This window comes from Sinocyclocheilus grahami, unplaced genomic scaffold (genome assembly GCF_001515645.1).
Source record: "Sinocyclocheilus grahami isolate Dianchi unplaced genomic scaffold, SAMN03320097.WGS_v1.1 scaffold1.1, whole genome shotgun sequence".
NCBI classification, from domain to species: domain Eukaryota; kingdom Metazoa; phylum Chordata; class Actinopteri; order Cypriniformes; family Cyprinidae; genus Sinocyclocheilus; species Sinocyclocheilus grahami.
In genome coordinates this window covers 1720634-1735895 of record NW_015505180.1, presented here as the reverse complement: position 1 = coordinate 1735895, position 15262 = coordinate 1720634, and the positions used below count along the sequence as shown (strand labels likewise).

At 35.8% G+C, this 15262-nt stretch overlaps 1 protein-coding gene across 1 annotated transcript; it reads left to right on the top strand.

Annotated features, from left to right (window-relative positions):
• Positions 1-1479: 1479 nt before the first annotated feature.
• On the top strand, positions 1480-12913 carry mdm1 (Mdm1 nuclear protein). Its single transcript, XM_016285787.1, has 14 exons — positions 1480-1497; positions 2060-2165; positions 2549-2862; positions 3243-3377; positions 3818-3988; positions 4233-4369; positions 4835-4931; positions 7048-7247; positions 7324-7572; positions 9865-9986; positions 10303-10439; positions 10520-10754; positions 12319-12387; positions 12764-12913. Exons 1-14 carry the CDS (start codon positions 1480-1482, stop codon positions 12871-12873), a joined length of 2100 nt encoding a protein of 699 aa, XP_016141273.1. The 3' UTR covers positions 12874-12913.
• The last annotated feature ends 2349 nt before the right edge of the window (positions 12914-15262 follow it).

Here is a 15262-nt window from a genome sequence, read left to right as displayed (position 1 = left end):
TTGCACGTCTTGCCACGTCCCCAATTCTGAGAGACCCGCAGATTCTCGCGGAAAGGTGCTGCTGCCATCCTTGTACTGAACATTATTTGTAAAAGTGATGAATGGCGTAGCAGCCTCGAATTTTAATGGTTGGATGACCTAAATTTAAGTAATGCCAGGCTTAGACATTGATGACATTTAGCCATTCATTATGCTGCTTGTAATTTAAAGTTACTAGCTAGTCAAACTACACATTTAAGTAGTAGTGATGGCGAAATTATAATGTATTTGTGTTAATGACGGGATGCTTTACTACCATCTGCTGTTTAAACAACAATAATCAGTATCAGCTACAAGCAAACAACAAACAAACAACAGATGTAATAATAAATAATAACTGTAATAAATTAGTAGACTAAATGCAGCATTAATTACACTTTTATTGCAGAAAATACACTGACTACAAACTGACGTAATACAGAACAATTTTACATTGAGAACCCAAAAGCAGAGGAACATGGCTTTCTTCTTCATATTTAAGTAATTTTCAATTTATTTCCAGATGACAGAGACGTTAGGTTTACAGTTTGAAAATCTGCATTCATAAATGTAAAATCAACATAGGAAAACAATCTTTTGTGGAATCTGAAGCAAAATACCCAAATATAATAACTGCCAGATGAACTGAATGCTACATCTGACAAAGGCAACAATATCACTTAAAACAATCTGAGAGTAATGACATTACCTAAATTTGTTTCTGTAGAATTTAAACAAAAAGAGCATGTTATGTAAGCTATATAGCAATGTCAGCTCTTTTTGTATACATTTTAAGTTGAAATGATACTTCTTTTATTTGTGAGAAAAAATGTTTCCCCCAATTTAATTTATTTAAATTGTTCCGCAAAGAAAATCAAATCTGACCAATGAGAGTATCATAATACATTTTGTACTACTACTAACAGAAAGGCGGGGCATAGAGGAGAAACAATAATGTACAGTATGTGGAAAATAATGTTTTTTTTTTTTTACCTTAAACACATTTCATTACACCAAATACACAAAATAATGTTATTTTTAGCAGCATCATATGACCCCTTTAACCTAAACCCACCCCTAACCCTCACAGAAAACCTTCTGCATTTTTACAATTTCAAAAAAACTTTGTTTAGCCTACTTTATTTTTATACCAGTTTTACAAATGAGGATGTAATTTTTGTCAGGTTTTACTCACTTTTGGGTGAAAAATTTGTCCCCAAAATATGGTCAAGTAGACACACACACACACACACACACACACACACACACACACACAGTGCAGTAAAGCGTCATAACAAATCGGCTTACAGCAGTGCGCATGCGCGTATCCTGGGACGCTGCAGCCTCACCAAGGTAACGGCAAAGCATGTAACCGAGTCTAATCTTACTCCACTAAGCGTGAGACAAAAACACTTCTTTTGTCCACGGACCTGTCTGTGCACTAGTCACCACTGGCTCAGAATGCCTGTGCGGTTTAAGGTAAATTAATTAAATTATCATCCACTGGAAACTGTTTATAACATGGTCAGTTAGACCAGATTGAAGGTGCACGAGCTCGTGCGACGTCACTAGTTTGAGGAAAAGAGAGCGCGCGCTGCAGGCTGCAGAAATGCTTTCAGTTTTGAGATTTATTTCAGGTGTTTACATTTAGTAACTAAATATACATTAATACGAACCCGTGTAATATATAGTTTACGCTTTGCTGAAAACAAATAGAAACTATGTGATTTTATTAAGAAGCGTCTTAAACGGTAAACCCTTTACAAGTTACCGTCGGTAACGTTCTGTTTTTATACAGTCTATGGTAATGTTACTTCCTGTTATGTCTTGAAGAAGTTTGTACGCGGATTAAAAGGCATCAAGATTATCCAATTGTCACTTAAGAGCTAGTTATTAAGCAGGGCTTTTCTAATAAATCGAAGATATATCATTTCCCAGACCTCTCATTTGAATGTGCAGATTGTATAACATACTAAATGTAAAGTGTGCTTTACTTATGCTATAAAGTGTACTTGTTTTCTGTATGCTTTAATTCTAATAGGGAATCAGCGAGTATCTAAGTAAATACAAGGGTCGAACAACACGATCCAGAAGCGATTCTCCACATCGCAGGATGCGACTGGCAGGACTGCGCTCTGACCAGTCAAGTATGTACTGGATGGATAGATAGATAGATAGATAGATAGATAGATAGATAGATAGATAGATAGATATTGTCTGACGATTGATCTTTATTGTCAGACTACAGATAGATAGATAGATAGATAGATATTGTCTGACGATTGATCTTTATTGTCAGACTACAGATAGATAGATAGATAGATAGATATTGTCTGACGATTGATCTTTATTGTCAGACTACAGATAGATAGATAGATAGATAATATCAGATGATTGATCGATATTGGCAGATGATAGATAGTCAGATAGATAGCTAGATGTGTTGATAGATGTGTCTTACTAAAATTAAAAAGATTATCACACAATAAATTAAAATTGAATTGATTGATCTTTCTTCTTGCATTTAAAGGAATTACTCGGGAACCCCAATTCATATCGAAAAGGAAAGTGCCATTTTATCCACCTCAGATATCCAGTTCTTTCCGATGGGAAAGGCATGATCTATATCTACAGTGTCAGGAGAAGAGCAGGCCTGTCACTCCTCCAGCTGTCACACCTGTGCTCAGACTCAGAGCCTCTAGTGCAGAAAGAGTAGCGACCCCTCTTGCCCCAAGAGACCCCGTGCCACCAGAGGGCACCGCTGCACCATCCCAACAACTACAGGCAGAGGAGCAAGCAGCTCAGACATCCAGCCCTGCTGCAGACCAGCAGCAACAGAATGGAGTGAGTCTGGTTATAAATGAGTGTGGAAAATAACTTTAAATAACAATAACGCCAAATGGCAACACATTTAAGGAGGCCCATTTGTAGTTCTGTTCATATGTAGTCCTTTCAATAAACAGAATATCTGACCAGAGTATGTGGACGAGCATGTTTTCCCCCCTGAGGTTTTACCGACTGTTTTGGAGTTTTTCCTCACCGTTTCTCTGATACCTTATCACAAAATATAAGGCTTCTATACCACAATTAATTTTACGTAATAAAAAATCATATAAATCATTCATAACTCCGTAATTAGTGTATAACAATTAGAATTGTATTTTTAGTTATTAATACCATCATTACTGCAGTTACAGTTATTCTGAGCTTGTGTTTTCTATTAGATTAACCATGGCCTAGGGAAAAGAGCGGGACTGAGATCGGAGCGACAGAGGAATGGCCGTTTGAGCTCTGAGTACCAGAGGCAGTTTATGTGGAAAATGCCTGTGGCTGATTCGCCCCTGCTAGCTGCTCATGAGGTACTTTTTTGCATTTTTATGAGCATTGTCATAATTCAAAATCATTTTTAACATGACACATTGGCTTGCATCCAGTCCTTTATTATATCTCCTGGCCAGATTATCTGACATATTGGACACAGCGCTTTTTGTCACATGATGCGTTCCTTATATTGATAGAAATTAGTACTAAAATATTAGTGTAATTGAATGCCAATAAAAAAAATCCTTATCCACTAGATGGTAGTATAGAGATTTTCATGTCAGTGGATGCATGATTACTTGATATATATATATATATATAATTTTATTTGAATTGCTTATTGAAAATTTTTTTATTTGATTAAACTAATGATAATTACAGAGAGCAACAATACTATCTTTCTCAGTAGTATCTTGTTATCAGAATGCCTTCATCAGGTTCATTTTTTGTGTTTTGGATTATTTCATATCTGTTTTAGATGTTGTACAGTAACAACAGAGCCACCTTCAAATCAAACCCAGTGATTATGGAGAGTGAGTACAAGAGAAGTTTCAAAGTATCACCTCCTTCCAGACCACCACGCATGAGGCGAGATGTTGAACAATACGAGGTCCCACAGCTTGATGCAGAGAACACAACCCCAGAGAAGGTACACAGAAATATCTACATTCAGCTTTGTCATATATGTCAATGGACACAGACTTTCCAAATATCACTGCATAACTATGGAGCTGGATAAACCAGTTTCACTAACCTGTTAGTTCCTCGTAATTTTTTTACACATTCTATATGCATAGTCCTCATTGCACAGTAAGGAAGTATACATTTTCGAAAATGTTTGCACCTTTGACGTGGTTTGTCATGTGCTTTTGCCTAAATGCCCATCATGCCAGAGTAAGGGGAACAAGAAGAAGAAGAAGGAGCGACAACAGAGCAGGAAGTCAAGCCCCAAAGAGGAAGTCACCCATCGACAGCAACAGGAAGTGAGGTCACCCTGTGCCCTGAGAGACCCTTCACCCACAGTTATGAGGTGACTAGTATTTTTTGTGCAGGACTAGGAAAAAAAAAAAACAGAAACAAAACTCAAAAGGCCTGTTTCACACATTTTGCATTAGCAGCACATAAGCACCACCTATATATTTTGACGTCCATATGATAAACAACAGGTTACATTATACATTCCCCCAAAGAGGAAGTCACCCATCGACAGCAACAGGAAGTGAGGTCACCCTGTGCCCTGAGAGACCCTTCACCCACAGTTATGAGGTGACTAGTATTTTTTGTGCAGGACTAGGAAAAAAAAAAAACCAGAAACAAAACTCAAAAGGCCTGTTTGACACATTTTGCATTAGCAGCACATAAGCACCACATATATATTTTGACGTCCATATGATAAACAACAGGTTACATTATACATTCTTCAAATTATGTTAAATAGATTTTTTCACAAATTCCACAGAAGTATTTACCGTGTCCCTCTTTGTTTGCCTGACAGGAAAATGAAAACTGAGTACAAATCCAACTTTCGTTCTCCCCTCCAGTATAGTAACGGAGATGGAGCATGGGTGAAGATCAAAACTGCAAAGGAAGAGGTGAGTTTCTGGAGAAAAACAAACTATGGGAAAAGTCCACAGAAAATAGCATTTTATTCTAATTGGCCATAAAAAAATGGTAAATGTAAAAACAAAAATTAAATAAAAAAAGAATTGTATAATAAAATAATGAATTTAACGAATATCCATTACTCCAGTAAAAATACAAATAATATACATGAATGAATTTAACCTCTTTTATTTGTTTTATTTAAAACTGTTTTGATCTTCCCATGCAATAGCCTTTGATTCTGATATGGCATAAAAATACATTTGAAAAAGTAAAAAAAAAAAAAAAAATGTCAATGAATATCATGAATGAATGAATATCAAGTACTGAATCAAAGGAATATTTCACCTGAAAATGTAAATTAACAAATGACATGTACTGCATTTAACAAGACTGGAGATGGGGTGAATGTCCAATATATTTCAAAGATAAAGTATTTTTTTTATATTTTATCATTTACGTATTTTTAGACCTTCAGTTAAATAACATTCAATTAATATAAACAAGGGATGACTTAAAAGATAGCAAATAATGAAAGACCATAGATAATGAACGCTTAATTCAAAAACAATTCTGACACCACATTACACGAAAGCTTGAGCTGTGGTGCGTTAAAAAAGTGGAAGAGCTGTTAGGAAACAGAAAGGCAGTCTCTCTAATTACTGGTCTGTATTATTAATCTTGCAGGGGTGTGAAGGTTTTCACGAGTGGTATCATGAGGTAACCGTTCCGCCTGTTGCATCCATCCTCTCACTGCTGCTGCTGTCTTAAAAGAGACCTTCATTTGCTTATGTGTGTGTCTGTTCTGTGCTGCCACACAAAATGTTCTGTATGACATCAATCAAAGTTAGACTACGTATATGGTATCATCTCATGTGGACCTATTCTTGAAGAAGTGTCTGTGTGTGTTCGATCTGTGTGCATGTGGTGGATCAGTTGGCAAGATGTTATCTGTCAGCATACATGGAACTTTGAAGTTGTCTGTGGTTTTGTTGTTGTTTTTTTTGCTTTCGGCTATCTGGTAATCCTGTATTGACTTTTGGCTCACTCACTGATTATATACAAGCACAGATAAATGTTTTAGGTAGAGCGTAGAATTAAAAGTAAAAAAAAAACACACCTAATTTGACATTTATTCATTTAGCAGAGGTTATTTATTTATGTATTTTTTATTAATTAATTAATTCTTCTAAGATTCATATTTGTAGTATTACATAACTGATTAATTAGCTGTTATTTAAGGTTTTAGTTAGCTCTCATCACTTTTTCCCCAATTTGTATAAGTGTCACACTGCAACCTTCATGTGGCTTATAAATAATTTGATCTGATTTCTTTGATTTTACATGGTCAGCATCTGTCATGACAATAAATTCAGTGCTCAGCTCTTTATTTTAATGTGTACGTGCTTAATATTTGTTGGTTAGACTGTAAACCTTATAGTCTAGAGCCTTCAAAGCAGTTTTTTTTACATGCTGACCCTGTAAGAACAAAGTAACTTTTGTAAGACACAAGTACTTAATTTTAGGTTATGGTGTCAAGTGTGCTTTGATGCATCTCCAGCAAAACTTTCATTCAAGATGCACCGTATGGGACAGGAGTGTTTTTCTGAGTCAGCTCTTTAGGAGCGGAGCATGACTGCCTTCACATTTACACTAATTCTCCACGGGTGCGGATGTGACAATGTTGCATAATGTGAATTTAGCTGATTCAATAACAAATTTATATTAAGCATGTATAAGGACAATATCAGAGCTCAACAATAAATTTGACCACCACAAAAATGTATATTAAATCATTTTTAACAACATCATTTTGCATTTTATGTTTCTTTACAAAGGAAGTGAAAATGTATATTTTATATAATTTTTTTAAATTATAATTTTTTTATCTAACTAAAACATGATTTTTAAACCATTCCGTCAACTGGCCCAAAATTTCAATGGGTCAGTGAGGCATCCTTAATCCTTATTGTTGAGCCCTGAAAAGTGTTTTGTCCATGCTTCCAATAAATTATGAATCTTCCTGCCTAACATATTATCTGCAGTCTAGTCCTATTTTTTCCCAGGCTCTTATTTATTATTCACAACTCTACTGTTTTTCCTCAGGTTCAGGAGCTACGTGAGAAGGCTGAGGCCTACAGGAAAAGGGCCTGGGGAACTCATTTTTCTCGGCAGCACCTGAATCAGATCCTGTCAGAACACAACTGGAAGTGGGAGCCTTCTAGTGGCACCTCATCCTCCATTGAAACTGAGGCCTGCAGAAGTACTAGTAGCAGCCCTATCATCGAGGCTCTGGACCTGGCCAGGTGAGCAGAGCTTGAACATCAAAATTTGTCCAATTCAGTTCAAAGTTTACAGCAAATCCAGAACTTGTCTCTTTAGGGCTGGCAGTGTCAGGGGAAGCTCTAGCCCTGGGCCTTCTGCTTCTGTGGCAGCCAGCAGAAGCTCTTCTGAAGAGGTTGGTCTTCATGAAGACCCCACCCTCCCTGTGCAGAGGAAGTTGGCCTGGGATGAAGAAGAGGGACTTGGAGAGAGGGATGAGTCGGAGATTTCACAGGACGAGCTAAAAGTTGAAAAAAATGAGGGGAATCCAAAAGATGAGCATGGGGACATGAAGGAGAGAAATGAAAGGTACGTGCCTCTTTGCTCCTCTGAAATGTGACCTCAGTTGTTTTTGAGAAGAGAGAACCTGCCAACAGTAGAACCAACATGATGGTCTCAGTGTTGGGCAAAAGTCAGAATTGAAGAATTGGCTTCTGTTCTATTCGTTGGAATTTGAGATTGAAATTTGAATAGGAAGCTTGTTAATTACAATTCAAAGAAATGAACATAGTCACACAAATATAAACAATTACATTATTAATTTTGACTCATTATGTCTAGGGGTGACTGTTGCTACCCCACTGAAATGATGGTCAATGCTCCTTAACTGATGTTTCCGTAAATGTTTAATCCGTTGACATTCAAGTAGACACCGTAAGAACTACGAACAGACAAAACAAAAACAAACAATACATAGACCAAATACGAAACCGAACATTACATTACGCATCATACAATGTACAAAATCATTTACCTTATTACCCTTTTCAGTGAGATGCACAAGTACAATAAAAGAAAGAGAAACACGCCACAAACTGCAGGCTGCGTCCTTCACAAAGTGTGCACACACACACATACCCAAATGGGCGGAAATGGGTCGCGATTAATACAGTCCGATTTGCGTTAAGTTCATTTCAAAATAAAAGTCCTTTAGCTGCTCCGTACAAAAGGGTCAATGCAACGCAATGCAATGCAGACTTCATATATTCGGTTGAACAAATTGGCAGTCCTTTACAGTGACCCCGAATAGTCGAAGATTCGATGCTTCGATAGGAGGAGCCTGATTCGACTACCAATATTCGAATATTCGCGGGGTGTTATTATCATGCCATTTTGGCTATATGTCTGATCTCACATAGAACTACTGGTTTTCTCCCAATAAGTTAATATACAGCCTATTAAAATAATGCTGTAAATAAGAATCTGAAAAGAAAGAAGCTTCAAATAAATACTTTTAACGTGCGTGAATAAATCCAACCACCCTTATAGATTTAAGTTTCACTTTCCATAATCCGTGACCAACAGAGGAGCATCTTGGCGGCAGGGATTTAAAACTTTTAACAAGACTCAAACTGACACAGGCAGAGGGAAAGACTGGATTTTTTAGATCAGGTAGGGTACAAGTGATTTCAAAACATTTCAGCCGGTTTATATATCGTGTATATATTATTTATCTCATATAAGATGCATTTGGTTGAGTTGCGCTGCAGTAAAGCGCTTCATTGTAGTTCTACGGTGATTATCTCTTCAGCGCGCAGTGCGAGCAGGACAAACAACAATGCAGAATATTAATATGACTGGGACTCTCATATACATAACAATTATAATGAGAACACTATTATAATAAAACGCTGTGACTTTTTAGAGTTTAGTTGCTGTGTTTCTGCACGTTTTTTCATGAAGAACCACAAAAGGACAAAATAACTCCACAAAAGCAGTTCATTCAGAGCCGCGCAGACACGTTCATGTGCTTTCGGGGCATTTTGTGCAGATAGCCTATAAGTCGTAATATTAACGTTATGTTGTATAAATAACGAAGCGTATTCTATATGAGATAAATGATGAGTTAAATCCCATTGATTAAAAACCTGCTGCTTCATTCTACTGATCATCTTCAGCTTGCGCAGCTCAAAACAGAAATGCAGAACATTAATAAATATACACATAACGTTATAATGAGAGCACTATTGTAAAAAATGTTTTGAATTCTTAGGGTTTCGCTGACGTTTAATGTTAACTATCTTTTAATCAAAAGATAAAACATTATTTACCCCGTTTTTATCTGCGAGGCATCCGTTACACATTTTTCCTGTGTGTTAACGTAATTATGACTGTCGAATGTCTGACCTGACTCTTGATAATGTATTTTGCCCTGCCCCCAAAACATATGATTCTATACATATGATTCTGTACTATCAATCTTTTGTGGTTCTTCACTATGAGTCGAATATCGGCAAGATTCGAAAATTCCGATTTCGACTATGTAAATCCTTAGTCGGGGACACCCTTAATTATGTGTAGTCTATTTTTACCCTCATATATTTAAAAAAAATAATGTGTAAGGACAATTCATACAAAAATAAAATGTATTATTAAAACAGATATTTAAATATTGTATATACTGTAAATGCATGTCATTTATTTTAAATTCAAGAATATTATTGGAATTGGAATTATTGAAAGTCCAGCATGCTTGGAACCTCAAATATCAGTACTACCATATCCAGGCATAATGTAACAAAGATGACTCTTTTTGTGCAAAAATGTTTCTGCCCATGCTGTGACAGTTTTCCATTTCAACATTTTGCATATCTTTTCTAGGTTGCAAGTGTTGGAAAACGGGTCTGGAGGTTCCATTAACAGGGGCAGATTGCCAACTCCCAAACTCAGTACCATGCAGACTGTACAAAGAACACATCATGATCGGACCACTCCAGCCACTGGTATCAAACCTATTAGACATCACTTTCAAAAGTTCAGGTCTCATCGGCCTATGAACATTTTTTTTTGTTTAAATTGGATTTACAGACAGCTGTGGTTTTCTGGGTGGATGGTACATCCGTCTGTCACCTTGAACCTATACTTCTGGCATCTCACAACAGTTTCACTATGATTGAAGGGTTTGCAGTCAGAACAACTGACTTCAAGCCTCTTGTTTATTAGAAAAAGCTTGCTATCATATCATGAATTATATCAAATGTATAGTATTTATTATAACATGATTTTTTTTATTTTAATATTATTTATAATTTTCAATAGGAGGAGCTTTGCTGGTCTCTCCTCCGAAGATCAAACATTCCTCCAGGAGAGTAAGGAGGAGTGAGCCACCTTTAGGAAAACCTCACTCTCCTTACAAACATATCATAGACGGCTCTCCACACCGGCCACACAGTAAGGTACATGATTCTTAGATCTAATGTGCAATATTATGTCATACAATATGTCTTCAGATTTTAAACTCTATTGTATTGCAAAGGCTGAGAGTGGAAGCTTGCCACATTCCTCGCCAGCCGCTGGCCTGACCACTGTAGATCCACTTCCCATGCGTGAAGATGCCTGCTCTGAGGAGGAGGCGGCAGACTACTCCGCCAATCCAAGACAACCCCAGCCATTGCAAAAACATCAGACCAGCCATCATCACAAAGCTGTTGTCCCTCCACCTGCCAACAGAATCCAGGGCACAATGAGAAACCCAGAATTTCAGCATAATGGTATGGTTCCTTGCAGCATCCACTGACGTAGATCTGGTTGCACCCATGGGAATTTTATTATGAAAGGTCAACCAGTCACAGCTTTTTTTAATTTACACTGAGCCTTAGCAAGCTGTAAAGTCATTTATGCACTTTAGAAGCAAATATTTAATTTTGCGCTACAAAAATATCACTTTATTTGATTGTGCGATCACCAATCCATACAAGGGAAGAACAACCGCCACACTATAAGCACGCAAATGAAATGTGACTGAGTCATTTACCAGCAAAAGGAGTAGAGGGAGGTTAGGTTACCGCCAGCAATAGGGGGAGAATAATCTAGGTCAGTCTCCTGTCTTCTTTTCAGTTTTTTTTTTTTTTCCACTAACGTCAGTGCATTATTTTGGTACCACTATATTGATTCAGGTCCTCATTCTACTTGGTCAGATTTTCTTTTGTTTTCCAGGAGTCATTTATTTCAAAAGATTAATTAACTAAATATTAATTGGTCAGAATTGATATTAAAGACATTTATAATTTTACATAAGATTCTATTTATTTACAAAAGATTCTATCTATTTCAAATAAATGCTGCTCTTTTGAACTTCAAAGAATCCTCAAAACAAAATGTTTCCACAACAATATTAAAACATTAATATTAAGCGGCACATTTTCAACTGTGATAATAATAATAAATGTATCTTGAGCACCAAATCAGCATATTAGAATGATCTCTGAAAGATCTTGTGACTGGAGTAAGGGCTATTGAAAATTCAGCTTTACCATCACAGAATTAAATTACACTGAAAAAATATAAAATTATAAATATGTATATATATATATATATATATAAGTTATTTTAAATTGTAATACTTTACAATATGAATGTTTAATTGAATTTTTGATCAAATAAATGCAGCCTAGGAGAACATAAGAGAGCATATATTTCCCTGCCAGTATTGATTATTTGAGTATTATTCAGTAATACATATACTGCATTAGTTAAACTATTTACACTATAAACATTGTAAAAAGTGAAAATACAGTTTTTGAATTACATAATCTGATCCTTAACAATTGCTGACTTATATAACCAGTTAATTTAAATATTATGTGTAGGGCTGTCAAATAGATTCATCTTGATTAATCACATCCAAAATAAAAGTTTGTGTTTACATAATATATGTGTGTGTGTACTGTATACTGTGTATACATGTAAATATAAATACACACACATGCACACATTTAAGAAATATATGTAATATATATATAATATAAATCAAATTAATATGAATACATATTTATATATATATATATACACACACACACACACACATGGAAATATGTCTGTAATATATACATGTATGTATATGTATTTATATAAATATACACAGTACACACACTTAGCATGTAAACACAAACTATTAATCGCGATTAAACGATTTGACACCACTAATTATGTGACAAAACATGTACACTATATAAAGTGGAGATTATGTGATTAAGTTTCACAGCCTATGGTGTTACGTTCATTTATGTATTTCACTCATACACAGTCACATTATCCTCTTTGTGTCAACTGTAGGTAACCTGGGAATTTTTCGGTCAGAGCTCTTTGTGTTTCCTGAAGCTGAATCTTCCTGTGTGTCAGATGGTAAAATCTCCTTCTTAATATTAGCAGATATTAGCAGCCATAAGCAGTTACTTACAGTTACTTCATGCTTTTATGTCTGTCTAGCAGTTTTAGTAGGAACAGGAATTAGACCAACGTGTCCTTTGATGTGGTGCACATATCAAGAACAGCTAATGCTTTTCAAATCACTGGTTTCACTGATTGTCTGTACTGTTTGTGCATACAGTATATGCTGCCCTTTATTTCTCATTTATGGAACAGCAGTATCTTAAAATATCTTATAAAATATTTTGTAAAAAAAAAAAAGTATAAAAAATATATATATTTAGAACTGTAATTATGTGAAATATATATATATATATTTTACATTTTAATATCTCTTTCATATTAAATCCAGATGATAAGATGTCTCAGATCTCATCTAGATCAGCAGCCTCATGCTCCATGGCCTCTGAACTCTTGGGTTGGGCTCAAAGAAGGAAGGAGGAATTCTGGGGAAAGAGCTAATGTGTCAAAGCCCATTAATCGGTTGTGCATAGACTGAAAAATGGCCATTAACTTCTCAGGATGTAAACATGTAAATTTCCTTCTACAATTGTTTTAATCTTTCACTGATTTGTTTTTGTGTGTGTGTTTTTGGATAGTTTGGTGTTTTTATTTTATTTACTTACATTTTAATATGACTAGACCAATATTGTGCGTTCAGTATAAATGATTTAGCTAATTAAACACTATAACTCAGTCTGCAAAAAAGTAATAAAAATACATTTTTGTACAATGATCGATACAAAGATGTGTACTTTTTCCTCTTTGATACAAAATGATATCTGATAAAGATGTATAGTTAATAGCTCTAGGGTGAGCAATTGAACACAATACAGCCACAATAGTGTTACATTCAGGCTCATCTACCACATCAGCGATCGCACAAAGTGAGAAAATGGTGCGTTCATGCAATGTCAGAACATGGGAAAAAACCTTAAATCAGGCAATAACTTGCATTTACATATTTCTTACATGACGTAGGCTACTAAATGTCTTATAACAAACAGTAGTTCCTACACCGGTACTTAAGGAATTAGATATCTATAGAAGCACTATTAAGGAGAGTACAAACAAAAAAGCTGTAAAAACTGTGTATGTATTTGGTATATTTAAGTTATTGTGATTTAACAAGGCCTTTCATTTTTTCATTATTTGATTTGATTTGTTGGTTTTATATATACATGTATAGTTAATATGTACTTTTTATGTGTATACCCTTGGCACTTTGGTTTTGTATTTGTAGCTCAAGCATTAATATATAAAAAAAGTAGCTCCTACACCGCATTTTACATACACATTAAAAATATACAGCGTGACCTCTTTAGTCCCGATTCACGAATAAATGACTCTTGAAACGAATCTTTCCGAAACGTTTTAACTGCTTGAATCAGTCTAATGGTTTACTGAATAAACTCAACAAATCCAGCGAATCTACTGAATCAACATATGACTCCCTGCAAGTTTACCACACTATAGCCCCAATTGTTTTTTTTATTAAATGTACAGAATTAATGTTAGACAGTAGTAGCCTATTAGAAAATGTGTAGGCCTTTACAGTTGTGTATAGAGTGAGAGATTATAAACAATATGGCTTTGCATTAGGCCTATATTTTATGGCCTTTTATGGCTATCTAGTTTGACGTGTGAACACGATCAAAAGCGTCTGGCGATCCTTCCTTATTGCGCTCGACAGCTTCCCCAAACATATCCTGACACAGAATTTTTAACAACACTATATGGCTTATGATGTAATATTTTTCCTGTCGGCTGCAGCTTTCAAACTTATGAGTTTCATGCTGATGAGGAAAAATCTCCTAGGTCTCCTAGCAGCGTTAAATGGTAAGAACCACATAATAAAGGCGTTATTTTAGTCGCGCACTAATTACCAATATTCGCCAGTGCGGGAAATTCACAGGAAGTAGCTACTCTGTCCACTTCACCAGTCCTTTGTCCTTATTGCAGTAATTATTGGCAGCTTGTTTATTTCTGTCAGACAATACGCGGTGCGAATTTCCGATGCAATCACAACAGTCAGCGAATATGAAGCATGCACGGTTACTCAGAGATCCGCTTGACCTGATAAACTCAGGTGCAGAGGTTGGAGGATCACGCCAAAGGTAAAGAGACGATACCACAGTGACGTAGTGGTAATAACGGGGACAAAGCAGGACACTATAAAAGCTCTAGAGTCACAACATGAACTCCAAATCTCGTCTGCGAGGAACAACAGTCTACATAAGAGGAAACATCACTAAATCCACACGTCTGCCTGCAACATGAACTTCCTAACTCTGCTTGCTGTGATGTGCTGCTGCTTCCTTCTGCGCTGCCAGGCGATGCACCTCACGCGCCCCAAACCTCTAGACAGCTCCATCACCTGGAACGACCTCTATATGATGACTAATCTTGTATGTTGCAATGCTTCAGCCGCAGTGTATATTCTGTATACATGAAAAATCAACAATTTTATAAATATCATGTTATTTATTAAAAATTCAATGTGTGACATTTATGCGTATTAACCCTAACAGGCACAGATGGAAGACACAGACCACGAAACACGACTGCTTCCAGTGATCTCCGAGGTTATGCTAAAAGTATGTGATTTAAATCATAACCAAAAAATACAAACCTGTCACTGTGGTGGTACAAAAGCTCAAATGTACATCATTGCAACTTATTTACCTCTAAATGGTACATATTGGTACCTAAAGTGTCCATATATGGTATCACCCCAGTGACAGGTTTGTGCCTTTTTTTCTGAAAGTAAATATACATATACTGTGTATATATATATATATATATATATATATATATATATATATATATATATATATATATAGAGAAAGAA

What these genes read in the sequence shown, in the direction of transcription:
- mdm1 (XM_016285787.1), top strand. An exon ending in GAGGCTCTGGACCTGGCCAG is followed by an intron (nt 7,248 to 7,323) that starts GTGAGCAGAGCT and finishes TTGTCTCTTTAG; the next exon opens with GGCTGGCAGTGTCAGGGGAA. An exon ending in CCCAGAATTTCAGCATAATG is followed by an intron (nt 10,755 to 12,318) that starts GTATGGTTCCTT and finishes TGTCAACTGTAG; the next exon opens with GTAACCTGGGAATTTTTCGG.